The sequence below is a fragment of the Rhododendron vialii genome, chromosome 4a, assembly GCF_030253575.1.
Source record: "Rhododendron vialii isolate Sample 1 chromosome 4a, ASM3025357v1".
Lineage (NCBI taxonomy): Eukaryota > Viridiplantae > Streptophyta > Magnoliopsida > Ericales > Ericaceae > Rhododendron > Rhododendron vialii.
In genome coordinates this window covers 10712304-10727222 of record NC_080560.1, presented here as the reverse complement: position 1 = coordinate 10727222, position 14919 = coordinate 10712304, and the positions used below count along the sequence as shown (strand labels likewise).

Below are 14919 nucleotides of genomic sequence, written 5' to 3'. Positions count from 1 at the left end.
CTTAATATTAGTATGTATTTTATGATGAATAACATGGTATGAGAAATTTTTTTGAGTTATAATTATATATAATTATTATATATATTGTAATTGCGGTAAATCCGAAACGGTACCTGGTACTTGACCGATACCGGTACGTACCATACCAATAAAAAAACCGGTACCCTGTTCGAAACGATATTCAGAACTTTGCATGGCAGTGCCCAGAAACATTGAATAATTTTTCGGGTGCACCTGCGTTTTCATTAAATTTCACAGTACTAGTACTAACGCACGCGAATTTCCTAATGTTTACTATGTGGTCCTCTCAGGAAAAAAAAATCGTATGTGGCTGTTGTGTGGAGCACAATATATTATAACTTCATCCACCACAGCGGGCTTCTTCACCGCACATTGTTATGAGTTCCTCCGTCAAATGTGCGTTTTATTTTTTTGGACGAGGCAAAAATACATGTTAAAAATAATCTTGGAAAATGGGGTGAGGCTGGTGGGATTTAAACCCTGATGTATCCAAAAAGGAAATCAAGGGTCCAAATTCTCTGAAAAGATAATCTGAACCCTTGATTTTCATTTTCGAGTTATTTTCTGGATAAATTTTTTTCAATAATTCTAGGGACACACCCACTCACACACCCAAATACACACCCACACTCACATGAGTGGTGGGTCCCATATACACACTAAAGTGTGTAGTGTGTGTGGGACCCACCACTCATGTGAGTGGTGGGTGTGTGTTTGGGTGTGTAAGTGGTTGTGTCCCTAGCACCACTCAATTTTTTTAGTACCTAGCATTAATGTTTCCTATGTGATCCTTTCAAAAAAAAAATTATGTGGCTGTTGTGTAGAGCACAAGAAATTATAACTTCACCCACCACAGGCTTTTTCACCACACATTTTGTGAGTTCCGCCATCAAATGTGTGTTTTATTTTTTTGGATGAGGCAAAACATATATATTACAAATAATCTTGGAAAATAGGGTGGGACCGGTGGAATTTTAACCCTCACAAATGTAGAGAGAGTATAGAAAGGCTACCTCTGTATTGTCACCCATTTGCATCGTGCGTACGTGACTCACGCACCAATGCGTGAGTGATGGATTACTCGTAAACCATAGGGAGGTTTTTTAATTGGTGCTGAAGAGATTCTTATTAATTGGGCAGAACAAAACAAAAGCACGGAGATTCTTTAGAGAAAATTTATGCTATGTTTGAATGAGTTTTTGAGAAATTTTATAGGATTATGAATTGAGAGAGAAATGAGAGTAATGATTAAAAGTAGAGGTAATGATTGGAGAGAGATAGAGAGAGAAATAATAATAATAATTAGAGATGGAGATGAGTAATGATTGAAAGTATGGATAATGAGTGTTTTTTGAGTTAAGAAATTTTTTTCAAACACAATCCAAACAAGGGCTTAAGAACTTCCACTTCGGCAAAAAGGACTTTCACTCCGGCAATAGCTAAAATAGCATCCGTAGTGATTTTGTTAATTAGTGTGTTAATTGTGTGTATAGACTCAACAAACAAGAACGTATTTTTTGTGCTACAATACTTGCGTGCTAGATCTGTAGTTTGCTAGCAAAGGAGGTCTGGCTTGTTGTGGATTGTCTGGTCAACTATCGTGTCCGGATTTTCGAAGTGCAAGCAGAAATTTGCACTGGAGCATCCTGCATCCCTTTGAGGCTGCGAGGGATCTGTCCCTTACGCCGTGAATGCCAACTTTTGCCATTTAAATGACTGATCTAATGATTTGAGCTCTGGGTTGCTTATCTACTGATTCTCGAATGGACCCTACACTGCATCACGCCGGTCTAGTTTGACAGTAATGCGTCTTTGAGCTTGTATACCCATTTGGGATTTTACTCGTTTCCTAGTTTTCAGTAGATTTAGTTCTTATTGGCTATTATGATTATTTCATGTAAGTGCCGTTAGGTTTCTTGGAATGAAATTCACTGTTGATAAAAAAAAAATTTAGTTTGCTAACATGTGCCAAGTTTAACAAAGATGCTAACAAATAATAAGTGGGTCTCATCTCTATAAATTCAACCTCCAACCATAAAATTTTAGAAAAACAAGTATGATTGTTTGGAGACTTGTCAAGTACACTACATTTACGTTTAGTATGGATAGATAGATAAATACAAGTTACACATGTGCACTATAACACTTGGTTAAAGGTACATCCTTAGGTTTCAAAATAGCATTATCATCAAAGTTAAAAAATGATGTTTCACCAATTCGGAGCCATTTTTGCACAAGTTCAAATATAGACCAATGGATTAATTCTTTTCAAATTAGTTCAAAGCCATACGATGTGCGGATCTGATAAGCATCTTGTGAGTCCATGTGCAGGAAATGGTAGTGGACATAGCATTGGTATCTGTTCAATTTAATTGCTCGGTTTGTGCGGCCTGGGAAATAAATTTGTGTATTCACCTGCAGGTGAACACTATTCCTCTTGTACGATTGTTAGGATTATTTATTCCCTTAACGAGGGTATTAGTTGGGTCTGGTTTATAAATTTTTTGATAGTCCACGTCTCCGAACCAATTTACGTGCTAACCGCTAATTCCTTGGATCCAATCCCACCTTCCACTTGCTGAGAACTCATTACAGTCGGAGCAAAACTTCGTATGAATTGACCCCAAAAATTTGCTAACACCTAAAAACAAGCCCAATAAGTGATGTTGGACTTCTTTTCAGTTTGATATAGTTCTCATACTTGTAGTTGTATTCTTCTGTCGCTTGTGGTAAAAAAAAGTACATTGTGTTATAAATCTAATCTATTACGTAGTTAGTGGAGTTCTATCGCAATGTACATTTCAAGGGTATTTGAAAAACATCCCAAACTATTAAAATTTGCGTATAAGTCTTACAAAGTGGCCGTGTTGAACATCTATTGCTATGCATCTTCTCTTATGTGCCCATTTTATTATAATCTTATTTATTTTATGCTCCGTTTTCCCCCTGGATTTTTCCCTCCAAAATGAGGAATCAAACTTTGGAAACAAGAATTTTACCACGATAGCAAAGTTGGTGAAATTTTCTTTGGATTTTCCCCTAATCTATGACTCATTGCTTAGCAAAAAATTTCGGCTATGGTATTCAGTTCCACGTTATAGAACAGGAAAAATAAGACGGAAATGAGTTGGCATGTATACATTTGCTACACTCCTTACTGTACTTCAATGATTTGGATCTTCAATTCGCAGGGGGAAATGAAAAGAAAAAGGAAAGTGATACGAAAACAAGAATAAGATGCTGTGTTTTATCCTCAAATTACAATTGCTACATCATTCAAGAGAGATACCATCGAAGCACAATCAATAAGATTCAGAATTCTCCTGCTTTTAAAATAAACACACAATAATAGAAAACAAAATTTAGCCACAACGGTTCGCCCCTGAGGAAACATTGAAGCAAAAAAATGAGGAAGCATGAGAACCAACGCTGAGACTTCTTTATCACCACTTGTGTGCCAACTTTTACAGGGTACTACAAGAATCGTATTGATCGAATAACTAAAACATAGTTTTTGAGGAACAAGCACACTATGATGCTGACTTCAAACGGCGCATGAGATCAACGCCCTGTTGATCAGATCACCCCGCAGAGAACATTTGAGGTCCTAAAGTAGCCAACAAATGTCTTTACAGGGTAATACAAGACCCCCATACGGCCCAAAGTACAATAACACAGAGTTCTTAAGGAACACGCGATTATTATGCCATCTTTAAATTAAATGTGCGATCAACATGCAGTAGTTGATCAGCTTGTTTTAGGAACAAGCGCATTATTATGCCAACTTAAAAGAAACGTGCGATCAATCCAGAAGTTGATCAGCACTTACCTCCCCATGGCAGAACCTATGAAATCCTCTACAATAAGCCAAAGGCATGTAGCAGAATCAGTAAGTTACCAGAGAAGGGGGTTGACCACATCTGAGCTAAATGGAAGAACTTGTCTTTTCAACTTGTTGCTTCTTAGCATGCCTTTCACAGAAAGCTTTTACCCTCCCTAGGCCATCTTCAAGAGATGCAGGGTCAATGGCGAATGTTATACGTAGCCAATTCTTAAGACCAACAACCACCCCTGCAAATAAAGCACTTTATTGGACATCGAGGATTTACTTGAAATTTGGTAAATAACATTCCAAAATCACAACCAATATTACATAGACAAAGCGTTATGACAATTTCCTGATGAAAGTCTGAAGATTTCATCAACATGGTACTAGTGAAAAGTGGAATAAAAAATCAAAAAGCAATCAAACTGGAGGTTATGCTAGTTGTACGTGTCTATGTGTCAACATCCTTCAACCCATATTCCAATCACCTGTTCCCACAACTAGACAACTAGACATTATATTTCTCAAGGTATATTTTCATGTTCTAGTTAAAAAACTGATATTTACAAGTTGAAAAGGAGCACTAGTACAAGACAAGAGTCTTATGCATAGTCATTGTTAAATCAAAACTCAAAAGTACAAAATAGGCTTGCTGATCGATGGACAATAATTCATGTTGGACACGTCTCTTGTGACCTTACCCAAGTATTGAGAGTCACTTGGGGACTTTTAGTACTTAAAACGTCTATCTAATGTAGATTGGCCAATAGAGGAATCAAATAGAGTTCACAAGAAGTAACAAAAGCTCATGAAGTTTTGGTTTTTTTTCTCGGTGAAAGTCAACAGTGTTAGGTGTAGCTGGTAGCCTAGTAAGGTTTAAATCTCAGTCAAATGCATAGGAGTTTTAGTGCCTACCACTGGGCTAACACTCCAGTTGCTACAAAGCTCGTGAAGTTGACAAGCTAAAGATAAAATAAGTGCCAAACAAAAATGTTAGCAATGACCTTACTTAAAATACTTGGGTAAAATTGCTTGCTTCTAACCTGGTAGAACAACCACGGATTCCTCCTTAGCCAGCTGGAGAGAGAAGTCAATATCATCTTCAATATTTTCCAGTAGAGACAGATTTAGTTTAACCTACAACAAAAAGCACCATTAATAACAGAGGTCTTTGAGCCACTCAATCACTTACCATCACACACCAATATCAAAAATTTTAAAGCCTTACCATTACAAACATAGACCCCTCAGGTTTGCTTGGGCAAGTAATGTAAGGGATCTCTTCGATTTTAGAATAGCAAATGTCTGCAGTTTCTCTCAGTAGATTGACAATTTTTGAGAAGTGATCATCTTTCGTCTTCTCAAGGATATGAGGAACTGCTCCCTGATGACCCATAAACCTTAAAAATCATCTCTCTAGAGAAAAGCAATTGGAGAAACATAACTAAATAGAGTGCTCAGTCTCAATGTACAATCTAAGCTTGTAAAAAAAATGAAGATTTCAAACTGCCAATGGGATTAATGAATGAGCGAAGCAAATAAAGCACAATAGACATCTTCGAAGAATTGTATTATATAGATACAAACACAACCAAAATTACATTTTTTAGTCATCCAAGCTATGGAAATAGTGTAGTTCACCAAATAGGTCAGATAAAATGAATTGTGTAACATGACCAACAATAGATTATCAAAAGAAAATAAATAAACGGTACACAATAAAATTCACATTGTATTTTTGCTTCTTTTTTTGTTTTTGTTTTTTTTGCTAACGGAGGTCAATAACTGTAAGTAATACGTGAACCAGAAAGATCTCAATAGTGGATAGTTCGACAAAAAAATGAATCCCGAGTATATCTTCGTTGTGTTGATAATTAGACAAGAGATTTTCAACCAAATTACGTATAACATCTCTCGGTAAAAAAACCCTTCATGTTCTATAGTATATGTTCCTACTTGAAACCTTTATCACATCCTTATTGCCAACTAGAGGACTATCCAATGGGAACTTCGAATTGGTTTTACGACAATCCTGTGAATGCTTCAGCAGTAATTCAGTACGAAACAACTTCTTTTGTGTATCTCATGCATTCTACAGGCATTTGAAAGAGAGAAAAATAAGAATTCAAACTAACTCTCCTGAAAATTTGGGGTTTTTTTTCTTCTCATATGGTATTTAGGAAAAGATTCTTGATGTACAAACCTGAATGAAGGTTGGAGGATCAGCGCTAATATCGACACATCCCTTGATGCAATCAACTATCTGGTAAAAGAAATGAATACACAAGTTTCACTTCAAACATCAAACCATACCATAGTAAATTCCCAAACAGCTATGAGATCTAATGAAAAGAGCAACAGTACCAGTTCAAAAGCATTGATTTCATTTCATGCAAAACTGCATACGGTAAGAAGTACCATATGACCATAACAGTGACGAGAAAATTTTCACACAGAAAAATGCAACTGATGATATTAGCTGACACCTAAAAGTCACTGGCCATTCAATTGAATTCAAAAAAGGGAGGTGCGAGGCTATTGTGGCATGAGATATCATACACACAAACACACGGGGAGAGAGAGAGAGAGGAGAACCCCGTATTCTTCAAGGATGCCATTGGGATCATTGGTGACTAGCCAACCAAGTCGCCAACCAGGAACGATCCACCTCTTAGATATAGACCCAACTGTAATAACAGGTGCAATTGATCCAAAGACGCCCATAGGAACAAATGGGTTACTCCCAAAAGTGAGATGATCATAAACTTCATCAGAAATCACTAGTATTCCAAGCTTTCTTGCGGTCTCAGCAACCTAACACATCATATGATCATCAATCAACGCAATAACCACAACCGGTTAAATTTGCCAGACAACACATTTATAACTCAGCATAATGAGAAAAACCCGCACCTTCTTCAAATGTTGATGCGTAAAAACATTTCCACAAGGATTTCCAGGGTTAATGATGACAATAGCAGCTGTATTCTCATCTGCTAGAGCTTCAACAGCATCAAGATCTACCTCCCAACCTTTCTCTGGAAGAAGATCAAAGTGGCGAACTTCAAGTTGGCAATAAGCAGCACGGATTTCGTAAAGGAAAAAGCCTGGTCTTGGGAGCAGAATGTTTGCATTTGGACGAGCAAGAACTGTTAATATGACTTCAATGGCTTGAGCGCATCCAAGTGTTACATAAACATCTTCTGATGATAACTTGTATGGAAGATCTTTTGAAAGGTAATCTGCTATGGCCCTGTATAAACACAAATGTGTAAGAATGAAACCGTATGGGTGAATCATGTCTTTCCCATGAGTAGAAACATTTCTCATGTTTGTGTTCCTCTTTTGTGGCATGGAGGATTTTACTTTTCTCTTCAGGAAAATTTTGGGCTACAATCAGGGACGAAGCTAGGAATTAAACGTTGGGTGACCAAAGTAAGTACGGCTCCTATTCCCACAGCGAAAGGGCCATAGCGTTCTGTCTCTTCACTCTTTCTCAAGTAATCTACCCGAATAACTAGTTTCCTCGTGGAAGAAAATATCTATACCATCTAGGGATCTTCTAATGATCATAAACCAAGAAAAAAGAGAGTTTCGTACAAAAACATTATGAAAATTATATTACGGTGTTAAAAATTGAAGGTGTTGTGTAACATGAAAACAAGTGAAGTCATGTCATGGTTTTAAAAGGAATACTCACGAAAGAGAGGCAACACTGCGTAAAGAATTCAAGAAACTGTGAGAAACCATTTTATGTACATAATAAATTCCGAAAATTACTGGGTAGTAAACTTGAGCGGAGACCATGGCAACATTTGGCACCCCTCTGGCTTTGTCCTTGACTACGATAGGATTTCAGGTTTTGATGATTTGATGAGGCAACTAATACGAAATAAGCCCTCGTAGGGAAGAAACAAAAAAATAAAGGAAAACTCCTCTAAGCAAATAACCTACCCACATAGTGGTTGAGAAATTCAAACTCATGACCTCCTAATAAGATGCAAGAGTCATGGCTGTCAACCAAGCTAGCCCTAGTTAGTTGGTTAATGACATGGTACTTGAATATAGAAAACAAAGGACAAAAGTGTAATGTTGGACAATCTTTTTGTCAAGACTTTTCAGAATTTTCAAAATGGACATTCGTTTAGGGATAACGGACGGATGGAGTATTAGGTAAATGATCAGAAAAAATAAAAACGCATAAGGTATGTATATATGGAGAGAGAAGATAGATACCTTCTCGCTGGCGGAATGCCAACCTGTAAGGCATAGCCGTTGAACTTGGCGGACCGGACGGCGTCGGCGATGGCGTCTTCGGCCACGGGAGTGGTCCGGAAGCAGGGAAACGCGGAGGGGTCGCCGTGGCCGAGAGGAATGGTGGGCCTTGGGTCTCGCGGATCGATTTTACCCATGGTATTCATCAGTACAGTTCTGATGCTGGTCGCCGACGCCTTTGTCAGCGCTTCGTTCCCTTTGAACGACCATTTCTTCGGCGCCGTCGATGACCCGCTCTCCATCTCTCTTCTCTCTCTAGTTCACTCCGGATAATCAACTGCTACTCTGATATTTCGATGGCATCGTCACTGTCAGACCATTATCAGGACTTTAGGAGGATTCCCGCGACCATATTCTTGTGGCAATAAAATTCAATAACCAGACACGGACAAATGCACTCATCTATAAGAGTTATCTGTATTTTCAATTATTAATTTATTTCTCTTTATACTTATCATTACTTTTAAATTTAAATACAAAATCTTAAAATGATCAGGTTCTTAATGTCCCAACCCTACACAAGATTCAGATTCATGCTCAACTTTGTCTCAAGAACATTTAATATCTTCTCCACACCCACTCGTTAGACGGATTTGGGGGTTTGATTATAGGGCACAAACTAAGCGATCCATCACAATCAATGGTCAATACTTCATCTTGGCACTCGCGAGACATGCAGTGATGTGAGTGTGTGTATTTTGTGGTGGTAGTAACAAAATTGATATTTGTGCGAAACAGGTTCATTAATTGAGCGAATTATTATTTTTAAATGCATAAAAATAATTTGTGAATTTAGCCTATAACTTTTGAGAAAAATTAAATAAAGACAAAACAAAACACTAAGTTGATTTTTTTTTAAGGAGAAAACTCCCCCTCAATGGTACATTTTTTTTTGGTTAGGCGATATACATCAGCTGGGTTAGTGGGGTGTTAGGGTTATACGGGGTCAAGGGCTATTCATAACCTTAGCTCCCAAATGGTCTATCCCAATTGCACTAAGCAGTGGTACTAACAAAATAAGAAAATGTAATGATTGGAAGGTAAAATTGAAAAATAATGTATTGAAAGATACAATGATTGTGTTCCTTGATTAAGTTGAAATTTTTAAAAGGACAACAAATGAGGACCTATGTACTCTCCATTGAAATATACGTACCAGTCAATTATTTTTAGATTTGAAACTATAAGTTACAAATTTTAGATTATAATAAGACTTCATAAAAGCATTTAGATAGTATGAGCACAATAAATTTTGCAAAAATATGTTATCAATCAATAAAAGCATAATCAAAACTTTGAAAAATTCTCCACGAAGTTCAAACATACAAAATTCGTTAAGGCATAATTCAAATACAAAACATTGTAGGCTAACACAAGCCTTCAATAATTCGAATAGTACCTTTTTATTACATTATTTTGTATGCATTTAAATATTCTCCAAGCAAATCAAATCGATCGTTTCAATATTCGTCGTCTCACTGAAGTACAGTATATTCATTAATGGAACTGTCCAATATGATTTATCCAAATTCTTTTCACGGTCAAAGAATTTGATTTATAGCGTAAAACAATAGCACATTGGGTCTTATGAAATAACATATGTCAGTCAAATTCTAGAACTATACTAGTAATTAATCTCATTCAATTTTACGTTACATATGATGGTATTTTTCATCTCGAAGATCTTTTATCATTTGATACTATTAATTAAAGTCTCCTAGGCTTAGTTTGAATGACAGAAATCTTGAGGAGAAATAAGAATGTGACATTATACTTTCATGATTCCGACGTTTGAAATGAACATAAATAAGAATGTGATATCACTTTCTCCAAATTTTCATGTTTGGGAGAGACAAAAATAAAATTATAATTCCTAACGACACATCCGATCAAAAATCACATTGTCAAATTAAATAGTATTCACATTTCTATTTCTACCGAAGATTTCGGTCATCTTGAGAGGTTCACCAAAATCCTCTGTATATAGGAAAGAAAAAGGTGCACACGCAGTCAGTTGAAGATTCCTAGTATCGTACACGAAGGTTCGGATGCCCATTGCGTGGGCTGGAAACTGTGGACATCCCGTCACTGGTTACGCTAGTACATTCAGGCCCCCTTGAGAAAAAAAACCCTTATTTTAGATAATTTCACGTTAAAAAATTATAAATTTATTAAAATATAAAAATACGTAATATGGATCTTATTTGAAAGATCTCGACGACGCGAAAAAAATTAAAATTTTATTTTTTATTTACATTATTTTTGAGTTTGAAAATATGAAATAAACTGCTTATTTTTTAAGAAGATTTTTGGAACGAAGCCTCACATCACCGTCACTGGTTACGCCACTGGAATACAAATTGCTTTTTGCTTACTGTACTAACTACTTGTGAATTACAAAAGCTACCCTCAAGGTTTTTGACAAACACGAATACAACCCACAACTACTGGGAAAACACGCGCCCTTTAAGGGGTGTTTCCAGTAGTAAAAAGTTTGTAGATTTTTATTTGTAATTGAGAAGTTGTTAGGTGTTTTCGGTAGTGAATAAGTTGTTGAGAAATGTCAAGTTATTTCCAGTAGTGAATAAGTTGTTGAGAAATGTCAAGTTGTTTCCGGTAGTGAATAAGTTGTTGATGGGTTTGTGAGTAAAGTTATTGTAGCAAAAAAATGTATTTTTAACAACTTTTTTGTTAGTGAAAACGATATGATAAAATGTTAAAACTTTTTTGTTAGTGAAAATGAGATGATAAAATATATTAAGTTTTTAATATTTTTTATTAGTGGAAACACCCTCTAAGTTTAAATCCCCCTAACAAATTTAACCCGTGGTGAAGTAGCCGTCAGGGATTCTGGCAGAATATGCATGACATCACTGGAAGTTGGTAAAAATAGACCTAATTACCCTTTTTGGTTGTTCGAGTGCTATTCTTCGTATTTCGAGTGATATTCCAGGTTTTACTTCGGCTCCGTTCCGGAATTCATTTCAAGTATTTATTTTTTAAGAAGGCAATTTCAAGCTAAAAAATAATGTGTCTACGCAAATAATTTTTCTAGCAATATGGATCTTGTTTGATAGATCTTATCAAGATCTTTTATACGGTGCAAAAAATATAAAAAAATAATTTTTTATTTACATTATTTTTGAGTTTAAAAATGTGAAAATAAGTACTTATTTTTTAAGAAGGTGTTCTGGAACGGAGCCTTCAGCGGTGACAAAATCATGTAAAAACTTTTTTTTAATCCAAAACCTCTATACAAATTAAAGTGTTTTACTATTTGATTAGAAATATATTGAGCCTAATTTATTTTATTTTATTGAGTTATATTATCCACTTTTCTAGTTTTGCGCGAATAACCAAGTGCAGACAATAGTAAAAAAAAATTTATAATTTTTTTAGTGCATTTTTCATACCCAAAGATTCAGTTAAGCCCTCTCAATGCTCGCCCCTCCACTAATGTGTTTTGTTCTCCGCACACAATAGAAAAAGGGAGGTTACATGGTAATAATCCTATCCTTCAATAGTGATCAGGAAAATAGCTACTACCTCCGTCCCAATTTAGTTGTCACTTTTTGGAATTTGTGCCACTTTTCAATTGATTATATCTTGTAATTTATAATGCTTCAGGTGATTTGAAAACATTGTATTATAGAACAAATGGAGATCTATCAAACAAGATCCATATTGGATATAAAATTCATTACCAATTTAAAGATATAACTAATTTTTTTATCCGGTTAGAATAGAACTGAGACAAGTAAATTGGGACGGATGAAATACAAAATAGCTACAGTAGGGATTTTAGAGCAAGTTTATCATTAGTTTGGTAAAATTGCTAGTAAACAGTGCATTTTTTTCATTTTACCTATTTATATCTCTTTCAACACTATATAAATATTATCTATTTAACATATTCTCTATTAAAATATTATTACTTTTATTTCTCTTTTTTCTTTTTTGAGGAGAGTGAGAGAGAAAGTAATAAAGAAATGAGAAAACTTGTGAACAGGACTTCGGTACATTTACCGAACCATTTCATCAAAGCCAATTTACCTCCTCTTTTATCTCCTCTGCTGCTGCTTGTTTTTGTGGATTTTCCTTTTGTGGATTTTCCTTCTGTAAAATAGTCATCCAAAAACTTTTGGAACTTTATTATGCATTTCAACACGAAGAGGATTAATTGCAATTTGCAAGTACTTTTATTTTTTGATCAGACAATTTGCAAGTACTTCGAGTGGTCGAAGACCACATACACCCAAGGAAATGCTCGTACTATTGAGAAGAATGATGAACCCTGCTCAAGTGTCAACTCTTTTTACAACGCATAAAAATATACAACAATACTTCTCCAAAATGACATCTCTGTATCAGGAAAAAAAAATTTAGTGACGAGCGGGTACCACGTGATGTTCGTTTGCGTATCTGAGCCGTTCATTTCATTTTTGAACGGCTCAGATTTGGATTGAGGAAAGGAGAGAGAAAGTGTTGGGATGAGTGTAGAGAGAGAGTTTCAATCCAAGCCGTTCAAAAATGTATCGAACGGCTCGGATGCGCCGAGCAGATATCACGTGGGATATACCCGCTCGGCACTGAAAAATCTCTCCTGTATCAGATAACTCTTATAAATACTCAAAGCGGATCACCCACCAAATGCTATTCACACAACAACTCGCATAACCTCTCACATACATGTGGAGCCCACACATAGTAGTATGTGTAGAGTTCACATGTATGTTAGAGATTTATGTTTGGATTGTTGTGTGAATAACATTTTTGCTCAAGTTAATAACGAGATTACTACAGAATAGGTTACTAAGAGCACGTACACTAGATAATGTAGAATGCCTTTTTAGTTATTTTACCTAAGATAAACACAAAAAACTAACCAGCAGTAGATTCGGTATACAAGTCGGGAGAATGTATTTTGCTACGGTGCTTCGCTTCTTTTACCGAAACACTGTTCACCCGCCCATTCATATTACAACAAACACATACGGGGGCATCTTGACAAAATATTTTCAAACAAGTGCTTACCCGTGCCTACGGCACTACGCATTCCGGTTGGAATTGCACGTACCTATGGCACTTGCTAGCTAGTGGTTCAAACACTAAATCAATTTATTAATGTGTAGTATGTAATCTTTTTCTTTGTGGCACGAAAGAGAATTACACATGCTTACGGTACTTTCCCAATTAAACTTTTAAGCTAGTTACAAAAAACTATCAATTTGCTTATGGAATCCCAATAAATACCAAGTAAAAAAGTTAAAATAGTACTATTATGGATCCCCCACCACATCTATTAAACTCATTTGCAGAAAAAAAGAAAGAAAAGAACATATTAGAACCTAGAAATCAAAAACCTCAATGTAACTTTAATTATTAATAGTTATCAAACACCATAAACTAACCATATAAAGAGTAAAAAAAAATTAGTTCGGACCGTGAGAAAAAAACTGGCTATCGAAAAAAGCTACAAAGAACTCAGGCTTTGGTTGAAATACTAAGTGTAAGCGATCACCGGAGGGATAGTGTTTGCCCGTGCCTACGCACTACCCACCCTGATCGGAATTGGCTCAATTTGCTGAAAATTATGTACCCATAGAGTTACTATTCTGAAATTCAATTTCTGCCAAGAATTGCATCAATTTCTACTCTTGCAGACACGAGCAACCCGATGATAATAGAAAAAGGAAGGGAGAAAAAGAAGGGTCTAAAAACACATGGACCTAGGCGCGGACTATACTACTAAACTATCATTCAAAACGGAACGTCAAGAGGAGTCAAAATAACAAAACTCGATTATGTGTAACATTTAACAACACACCTACCCACCCACACCAAAAAAAATCACCAAAATTTCTTGAACATTTAGAACATGCACAAATTCCACTCGAAACAGCAGTTAAATTGAAATTTAAACACTACTTACACCTTGGAAAGAAACAGGCACCAAAAATTTCCCCAAAAAAATCCCGAAAGAATGTTTCACACGGCTTTCAAAAAATGGTTTCTTTGTTAGACCCATTACATTAGCTTTCTTGGCCCAGCTTTTCACGCAACTTTCTTCAACTAGCTTCGTTGGAATATATAAAAAATCCCAAAGAAATGTTTCTTTTTTTTTTTTATAATCGAAATGAATGTTTATTGGCCTAACTTCTGACGGAATTTGTAGAGAGAGAGAGAGAGAGAGAGAGAGAGAGAGAGAACCCAAACGACAGGAGTTGGAAATTTTTTTTTTTTATCATGCCAACAACAGAAGCTGGGTAAAAAAAGAAATGACATTTTTGTGAAATATTTGAAAGATTGTGGGCACTTTCTTAAGAGAGTTGGGGAGCACATGTCAACCCTTAGATCAAACAAATCTGAGCCGTTGTAACAACTTGTCCCCACACCCTTCTGTTTTATAATAGAGATTGTGCAACCCAAACTCAAAAAGAAACTAGCGTGCCCATAGTAGTTGTCCAGAGTAGAACCTCTATCTGCCTAAAATATGGACCCTAAAATATGGAGTAATTTGTAATAACTACAGAAACAAAGGGCAAAATAGTATAGATGAGTTGGCATTTAAAGGAAGTCCAACCAAGATGTTATTTGCCATTTTCTATTTCATGTCAAATTTAACATGTCAAGCCTTTTCTTTGTAACTTAGTTTAAAAAATATATATTAAAAAACCTTGTTATTCCGTCTTGATATTTCCTCTCGGATTACAGCCCCCAAAACCGAACCCTCCAATTGGGGAAGCTCTACCACGGTTTTAGGGCAAAATGCGCTTTTTATTACTATTATATATAGA

General features: G+C 35.9%; 1 protein-coding gene across 1 annotated transcript; it reads right to left on the bottom strand.

The window, feature by feature from the left end:
• Positions 1 to 3440: 3440 nt before the first annotated feature.
• LOC131324882 (nicotianamine aminotransferase 1-like) lies at positions 3441 to 8498 on the bottom strand. The gene is made up of 7 exons (XM_058357062.1): positions 8084 to 8498; positions 6761 to 7100; positions 6443 to 6661; positions 6051 to 6110; positions 5076 to 5231; positions 4891 to 4984; positions 3441 to 4092 (listed from the first exon to the last, which is right to left on the bottom strand). The coding sequence occupies exons 1-7, from the start codon at positions 8362 to 8364 to the stop codon at positions 3947 to 3949; spliced, it is 1296 nt and encodes a 431-aa protein (XP_058213045.1). The 5' UTR covers positions 8365 to 8498; the 3' UTR covers positions 3441 to 3946.
• Between the last annotated feature and the right edge of the window lie 6421 nt (positions 8499 to 14919).